At 29.1% G+C, this 8,445-nt stretch overlaps 2 protein-coding genes across 2 annotated transcripts; both read right to left on the bottom strand.

The window, feature by feature from the left end:
• Positions 1 to 1,055: 1,055 nt before the first annotated feature.
• On the bottom strand, positions 1,056 to 4,806 carry ppl (pumpless). The gene is made up of 3 exons (XM_012373271.2): positions 3,709 to 4,806; positions 3,414 to 3,557; positions 1,056 to 3,105 (listed from the first exon to the last, which is right to left on the bottom strand). Exons 1-3 carry the CDS (start codon positions 3,875 to 3,877, stop codon positions 2,876 to 2,878), a joined length of 543 nt encoding a protein of 180 aa, XP_012228694.1. The 5' UTR covers positions 3,878 to 4,806; the 3' UTR covers positions 1,056 to 2,875.
• csul (protein arginine N-methyltransferase 5) lies at positions 4,412 to 8,421 on the bottom strand. Its single transcript, XM_012373270.2, has 11 exons — positions 8,085 to 8,421; positions 7,873 to 7,991; positions 7,576 to 7,802; positions 7,207 to 7,386; positions 6,901 to 7,110; positions 6,596 to 6,804; positions 6,417 to 6,539; positions 6,142 to 6,317; positions 5,864 to 6,067; positions 5,606 to 5,787; positions 4,412 to 5,384 (listed from the first exon to the last, which is right to left on the bottom strand). Exons 1-11 carry the CDS (start codon positions 8,171 to 8,173, stop codon positions 5,232 to 5,234), a joined length of 1,872 nt encoding a protein of 623 aa, XP_012228693.1. The 5' UTR covers positions 8,174 to 8,421; the 3' UTR covers positions 4,412 to 5,231.
• Between the last annotated feature and the right edge of the window lie 24 nt (positions 8,422 to 8,445).

Genomic DNA, 8,445 nt, shown 5'->3' with positions numbered 1-8,445 from the left:
GGTAAAATTATACTCGTTGCGACTCCTCTTGTTTTTATTCACGTATCAAACACGTACCTGCTGCAAAAAATGCTATTTTACTACTTTCACTTTTTCCACCGATTTTTCGTGATACATTTAACTAGGTGTAAACGACTTGTTGACAAGTGCAAAACTCGATGTCACAGTAGATTTAAGAATCGAGTGTTAAATCAAATCAAGAAGAGCGGTAACGAGTATTATTACCACGGACGTAAGCATTTTATTGCAGGTATCGCATGTACTTATCGCGTGAGTAAAGATTTGTGTCCGACTTCTGTCAAGTTTGACTTTATAGAATATGCTAATGTTCCCAAATTTTCAAATCGTCCAGTTCTTCACATTGAACATGATCGGAAATAGTCTAAGGCTTGTCATTGTTCTCATCTACAGTGCCCCATTGAAAAAAAAAAAAAGGAAGAAAGATTATTTCTATTTAACTCACGACACGAATGACTACCTCTTCATATCTGTATTAAGTTTTTATACTTTTACATTTTTAGTAACCACATACCTCAGAATAGACGCCCAGATAGCAATTTGAATGGAATGAATGAATGTAACATGCATAAACAGATATTTTTAATTCCTGTAGTGTGTATAATTACACGTTAAAGAGCTACGATGTAATGCAACTTATTAAAAGTATAGTATTCATTGTATATCCACGTTATTAGATCTTAGTGTCTACTATTATTGTATTTTTCTCTGCAAATTTTTAGTTCATAACTCTGTCGTTTACCATGTATTAGTTACTGCTGTCGGTCGAAAAAATTAAGTCGTTTTAAATCATGCATTGCTGTTTGGGTAAAAAGTCGCGCTACTATTTATTTATTGTATCGTCTTCTTTCATTTCTCTGAGACGTCCTGCTGAACGTGTCGGTCTGATAATTTTGGAACAAGTCGTATTAATCGCAAACACTATCATATATGTTAATGAGAACTCTTCTAAAGATAATTCTAAATCAATTATCTTTGTATATATTTGATATATAGGGTGAAGCATATAAAATGTGACATATTAATCTCATTTAAGGTTGAATTTTAGGCTGGAGACAAATATTTTCTGTAAATATATATATATATATATATATATATATATATATATATGATAATATTACATAAAAATATTGCAGGATTTTGAAGAAAATATTTCATGATGATTATGACTTGATTAGGGCAACAAAAAAACATTTCTTTTTTATTTCAGAAATATTTCTTAAAATAAAACCTCATTCTTTTTTCTCATTAAGTTTAAGATCGAGGTAAATTTAATAATATAGTGTTTAACATTAATGTAAATTTTACGTTACAGCGATGGAAAATTCTATATTTTTCTAATCGAATAGTAATGTAAGTTGATGAAGAGAATATGCATACAAAATAAGGAAATAAAAAATAAAAGTTTGAGGACACTTTTATTAATATAAAAGTATGAAATTTCGGAAGCTTTAAACTTTGTGCGAATGCTAGGAACTGTATACTATTGAAAAAAAGTGTTATTATTATTGTTGTTATTATTATTATTATTCGAAAATAATATAATCACTAAATATTTTCATTGAAACCCGACAATTTTTATATTAAATGTCTTTTAGATACTGATCAGATACTGATATGTTACACTCTAAACGCCTCATCCTATATACATATCTATTATGATTAACGACTCGATCTGTTACAATATGTTTATTAACAATTGTAATTAGTGAATACGACGATTACAGCGTTATGTACATTTTTTTATGTTAAATATGTACAGTTACCAATTATGATTGGCAAATGATCTATAATTTAATATCGATGTGATTCTTTGATCCAATAAATCGTTGGAATAAAGTTTAAAAAAAAATTATTATGCGTTGTTAACACTGCCATTAGCAGTTGGCAATTGTAAATTATGTAGAAAACAATTAATTGATTGTAAATATATCTTTATTATTAACAGATAACTGTTCCTTTCTATATAGCTAACAGCTTAACTATTTTTTTATATATCATACTGGTTGAACCCCACTGGTTGATATTATATTTCCCTCATTCGACTTCAGGATTATTATTAGACTAACGAAATTGCAAAAGATGATCTATTCAGAAAGTGAAAAACGGAATAGGATCAATTAGTATGCCATTTTGTGCAAATTAAGACTAGTATTTTATTCAGTCACTCGTTAGAATGTACAATTATTACAAAATTTTAACGCCCTTGTGCACTCGGAAAGAGAAAAAACAAGAACTATCATAATTCGTAACTCGAATGCTGTTATTCATGTATCAAACAACTTGTATATCGCAATATACAAGTATTCGTTTGCTTTGTATAATAAATACGAGAAGAACATTGCACAGTGACTAATAAAGATATTGCAATTATCGCAATCAATATCAATGTTAGACTTGCTAAACAATATTTTTCAATTTTTTTTTAAATTTCTATGTTACATTTCATACATGTGATGTTTTGACGTATTAAATATTTTAATTTTATAAGAACTAATATAACATTTATTAATTAATAACATTATTATATAATTATATAATGTTATTATTAACATTTTAATAATATCATATATGTCATGCTAGAAAAATATCAAACGTTACTGCTTGATGCACATATTTATACATAAATTAACATCAATTTGTTATCTACCGCTATAAAACTACTGAATGAAACAATGCCTATAAATACAGTTGTGATTGCTCTCAATGACCAAAATGTAAAACTCTTCACAGAATGTAATTATTTTTTAGACTGTACAAGATTATTGAAATCTCAAATAATGTTCTTAAATGGAAAATGCAATCATTGGTCATTGGATCAAACCTGTATTAGATAACATTTTTCTAATATTCCAATCTAATGCACATCTGATTTTAAGAATGTATTATAAGTTTCCTCATTCATTAGATTCTTGACTTCGTCTATATCACTTAACTCTACTTTGAACAACCAACCCTCTTCGTAGCAAGATGAATTAATCAAGCTGGGTTTATTTTCAACCACCTCATTTTTCTCCACGACTTTCCCACTGACTGGACTTATTAATTCCGAAGCTGCTTTTACAGATTCCAAAGCTCCACATTCCTCTGAAAAATCACAGTTCATTTTATGACAAAAAAATTTTGATTTTGCATTACAGTATTGTACAAATTTTATATTATAACGTTGTACGAAATGTGTTCCAGAAGTATCAGTCAATACATGTTAGCACATTTTTATATCAGAAAAAAAAATTAGACATACAGATTCGAAAATGTTATTTATTTCGGAATCAAAATAATGAAGTATTGGTCATTTTTTTTTTTTCGAATAAACATTCCAACTTGTGTTTTTAGTATTAATCTTTAAAACTTACATTCTCAAAATCATTAATTAAGGATGTCGTATCAGTTACCTTCTTTCTTAACTGTGGATCCCACATCGGGAAGCTGCGCATACACTACATCTCCAAGCGCTTCCTGCGCGTAATCCGATATACCAATCGTGCCCACTTTGCCGTCCACTGTTATCCATTCGTGTTTATCAGTGTACCACCGTTCTGAAAGATTATACTCTTATTTCATAACCATGGTTTTATGGAAATTAATGAATATTACGATTTTGGATGTGTTACAAATGACTTCTTTTGAGCATTGTAGCGAACTCGCGTCCTTTAAAATAATCAAGTTTTCCAATTCTTACGTACTTACCAGTTCTCAGGCATCGAGTTGTGGTTATGGAACGTGTCGCAACGAGAAACGTTTTCGATGTTCTGAACATTTGAATGTTTTGTGCAACACTACTGGGTAAATCATTTTTGCCATGTGAGACGAGCGTTTTCATCGCGCTCCTGCTAATGTGTGCGATGAATTGGGCCATTTTTGTTTCTGTATACCACGATTTAACTTGGATTCTCGCACGAATAGCACCGGTCCGCTGCCGGTCGTAACACAACTCGCAACACGAGTGAAATGAAGCGATTTCGATTGAACGACGAGAGAAGACGTTGACGACCCGGGTCTAGTATTGTTGTTATCTTTCACCCCTTTCTTATCTCTCGCCTCAGGAATGTAATCAAGCTAGTTTTATATTTTGATTATCAGCGAGAAACATTATTTTAGAGAATGGTTTTTACTTTATACCCTGTTACCTCTATAGATCTAGCCAAAAATGTAATTATTTAATTATTAATTGCCTTTTGTTACATGCATAAATATTTGTGTTTTAGGAATTGGAATATTTGGTTCTTTACATAGGAATTAAAAAAATATAAAAGAATACTTTATTAAATACAATATGCTCTTTTTTCAGATCTTCATGTTTTGTTTCGCGCGATACGTACACATATAATTTAAGAAAATTGTAATAATTTTTGTGAAATCAAAAGCATATATATGAAAAATAAAAAATTCCTTGAAGATTGAATCAAACAGAATTTATAAACATTAAACATACATACATACATATGCACATTTGAAATTATATTGTATGGATAATGATGAAATATGTTACAATATGTAGAACATTTATACAATGTTATCCGAACCGTGCATTCAATCACGTGAGTTTAAGGCGATAATATCAGTATACTTTGAAATATCTCGTAATGTATGTTATGAAATTCTACCATATCAATGACCTAAGAGATCAGTGTCACGCATACACACACACACACACATATATATATATATATATAATTATATATATATTCGAGTATCTATGTATAAAAAACCTATGTGCATTCAAGGAAATATTCATATATATTGTATCTTTTACACAAACATCTTTTACTTATGTATTTCTTTATTATTTTTTATCGTTTTTCTTGATATTGCTGAATATATTCAAGCAACAAAAAAAAAATAAAATAAAAAAAAAAAGAAAATCCAAAATGCAAATAAAGAAATTAATAAATTGTCATAGAAATGTTTTTCACATTATTCATCATGAATAAAAAAATTTATACTAGTTTATATGGTATTAAGGTTATATAAATTTTTGTTATTGATTGTTATTAATTGATTTTACATTAATGCTAGATTTTTGTCACATTAGGCAACTTTACTTATCACAAATAAAACTAATATAAAAATGCATTTATATGTAATGCTGCCTAAAGATGTTCTTTAGTAAAAATATTTTCTATAAAAATTGAATTATAGAGTCTAAATTTGATAATTACACCATTGTGTTGTCAAAAATTTCTTACATGAATAGAATAAAACTAGTCACGTTATAATCCGATAGTGGAAGAACGTCCAGTTGAATTGTGGATTGAAATCGGTATGGGCTTACTGAGGCACCATTCATACCACACTTTTTTAGAATTACATCTACGCCAAAAATGAACTCTTATTTCATCTCCTGCCTTCAATTGTATTGGTTCCTACAAAGATAAACATAGATATACAAGATAGACAAAAATATACATTTTAATTTTTTTTATCAAGATTTATATATGATTTAGATTATGAAATTCTATCATATCAATGACCTAAGAGATCAGTGTCACACACGCACACACACACAAACACACACACATATATAGTCGAGTAGCTATGTATAAAAAAACCTATGTGCATATAATTACTTTAATAAATATATTACCTTAAGTGGAAAGAAGATTGGAAACCAGCTGAACATATCTGGGCTATATGTACTAGGTTCTATGCTCAATGTAATATTTTCATATAGAATTGTTGTAAAATATCCCGAAAATCCATGTAATACGCAGTTTTGATCCACTAAAAAGGTTTTTGTTTCATATCTCGAATTATCAGTGACGGTATCTAAAACAGTGACAGATGCATAAAGATTAAAACAAAATATAAAAATAATTGATCAACACTTTATATTTATACAAACCTGTATTCGGATGTTTGAATGTAAAAAGTGGTTTTGGGTTTGCTATGTCATATTTATTTTGAAAATGTACCACATACGGAGTTTCGAAGTGAGCTAACATATGTTTATCTTTATCTCTAAGTTGTCTCACTTCATTATACAGTTTAGAAGACTGTATAGGAGCGATATATGAAGTATATGATTGCGGTATATTAATTCCGTCTTCTAACAAAGTTTAAATAAAAAAAGTTAATTTTAACATCAGTTAAATTAATACACTTATAGTATGTAATGCAAACCTTTTAAGAACTTCATTACGTTATCTAAACATTCTGGCGACAGTTCATTGTCGCCAAAGGACCCGAGTAATTCAGAAACAATAATATCTGCCTCTTCTGGTGGATTCCAGTCTCTCATATCAGATGATACTACTGTAACTTTGTCTTTCCATATTTCTCTCTGAAGAGCCTGCAAGCTATAAATACGACGAAATAACATACATATATATATATATATATATATATATATATATATAATCTAATTGGATGTAAAATCTTTATTTTAAAGTCTTTACGTTATCACGGCATTAGGATTCTTCTCCACTGCATATACTTTTATTTCCTGGTTGGCCATTTTGGCAGCATTTAGAGATGAGTTTACAAGCGGCCCTCTTCCAGCACCAACTACCATAATGATTCTGAAAATTGGTAATTGCTATATTCCTTTTTGTATATTTGTAGTTATTTAACTTACATTTTTCTTTCCTTTTCCTCCATTTTAGGTATAGTTGCTTTAATAGCTGCATATATAGCATTTTGATACTCTCGATACTTTACAGGATCCTTCTCGAATATTTCATAAGTTTGTGATTCGAGATTATCCATTAGAGGTTGCAGTGGACATTGCAGATAGTCCTCATAACCTCGAGCGAATCTTTCCACTGTTCCATTAGTTTGACATCCCTTGAAGAATGAAAATGTCATTCTCTATGTATAACTTATTAAATTATCAAAATATTTCCTTATAATTTTCTATAATTTTTTTTTATATAGTTTTACCTTCCATAAATAATCAAGATAATTATGATAATAGCCAATAGTTTGGTAACGTGTCACGCCTGTTAAAATAAATTGTACTTCTAATGTAGCAAATTTTTTTACTATGGTTTGATGTGCTTTACTTAATACCGGATATCCTTTTTTATTAGTTAAAAATATTGTTGTCGGGAGTATTAAGCATCTCACTGGTTCTCCAAGCCATCTATCAATCTTATGTTTAAGATTCAAAATAAGTTTATTAATATGTTGCATTAATATTGCATTTAATTCAAATTTTAATTTGTAAAGTAAATTTGCACAAATTACCTCTTCCTGTTCAGGCAAATCCTGGCTAACAATTAACGCAACTCCTAATTTTTTATTGTAATCACATATTACTCTAAACGAATTCCACCATTCCCATGGATTCTCTTCTACTAGACAATCCTCTGTTCTATAAGAATAGGTTTGTCTAATTGGATTTTCCATAGGAACTTGTACCCACACCTGTAACGTAAAAAATATTTTAATAATTTTAAACAGTATTTCTCATTCTACAACTATAGATAAAAAGATATGGACTATTTATCAATAAGTATAACACTTTTTTCTATTTATAATCTATAGAATAACACTAGCTTGTTCCAAAATATACTGGTTCCAAATTATTTTTATAAGAAAAAATTATATAGTTACCTGAAAAGTGCAATTGTTATTTGTTATTTTATCAGAAATGATTCTTGCAAGATTGATATTTTTGTCTGTCCCATGTTTTAATTTGAAAGTTATTCCTGATAAGCCAAAATGACTAGCTAGGCTTAATTCTTGATTTAAAGTTTCTTCGCTATTTTTTCTAATAATTGAATTAGATGAATCCACATTGATAAATGGTGAAAATTTGCCAATTATTAAGTTATTCCAATCTGAAAGTAATGTCATGTATATATACTAAGTTAATTTATTTATTTAAAAAGAATTATATCTAATTTATACCTGAACTATTTAAAATTAAATCAGGTCTAGTAAATGGACCTGCACGACTTTTTGCAGGGCCAGAGATAAATTCTCTTTTGAATAAAGGATGAACCAAAGGAGCGCACACAAAATGATACCTAAAATTGTAAGCAATAATGCAATTATATCACAAGCATATCTGCATAATTATTATTAAAAACTTGATAAATAAAAATGAATCAATGGTTTACTTCAAATTGGTCGCGTATGCTAAACAATCAAGTAGATTTACAGCACAGCAAAAATCCAATCCACAAGAAATTGGTCGTTGATTTGTCATTATGACAAATAATTAAATATATTTTCTTTTAGAAATATTTACAGTTAATTTATACGATAAATGTGATATCAACTCCTCATGTACGTCATATCACATAACCTATAGAATCAAAGCCGGCAATAATAGTGAACACAGACGTAGTAAGTATAGACTGCTCATGGCGTTCGTAAAATTTAGAAAGAGAAAAAAAGCTTTGAGAGGCTCATCTAGTACTACAACCGCTCACTGAGCAACTAATAGCGTTTTCGATTATACAGGATTTGAACGACCCA

The sequence above is a fragment of the Linepithema humile genome, chromosome 1, assembly GCF_040581485.1.
Source record: "Linepithema humile isolate Giens D197 chromosome 1, Lhum_UNIL_v1.0, whole genome shotgun sequence".
NCBI lineage: Eukaryota > Metazoa > Arthropoda > Insecta > Hymenoptera > Formicidae > Linepithema > Linepithema humile.
This window is presented reverse-complemented; position numbering and strand designations above follow the sequence as displayed.

What these genes read in the sequence shown, in the direction of transcription:
- ppl (XM_012373271.2), bottom strand. Translation starts at nt 3,877, where the DNA reads ATGGCCCAATTCATCGCACACATTAGCAGGAGCGCGATGAAAACGCTC. An exon ending in AACTCGATGCCTGAGAACTG is followed by an intron (nt 3,558 to 3,708) that starts GTAAGTACGTAA and finishes ATAATCTTTCAG; the next exon opens with AACGGTGGTACACTGATAAA. An exon ending in ATCCACAGTTAAGAAAGAAG is followed by an intron (nt 3,106 to 3,413) that starts GTAACTGATACG and finishes GTGATTTTTCAG; the next exon opens with AGGAATGTGGAGCTTTGGAA.
- csul (XM_012373270.2), bottom strand. Translation starts at nt 8,173, where the DNA reads ATGACAAATCAACGACCAATTTCTTGTGGATTGGATTTTTGCTGTGCT. An exon ending in ATCTTGATTATTTATGGAAG is followed by an intron (nt 6,805 to 6,900) that starts GTAAAACTATAT and finishes TCATTCTTCAAG; the next exon opens with GGATGTCAAACTAATGGAAC. An exon ending in GAGGAAAAGGAAAGAAAAAT is followed by an intron (nt 6,540 to 6,595) that starts GTAAGTTAAATA and finishes ACCAATTTTCAG; the next exon opens with AATCATTATGGTAGTTGGTG.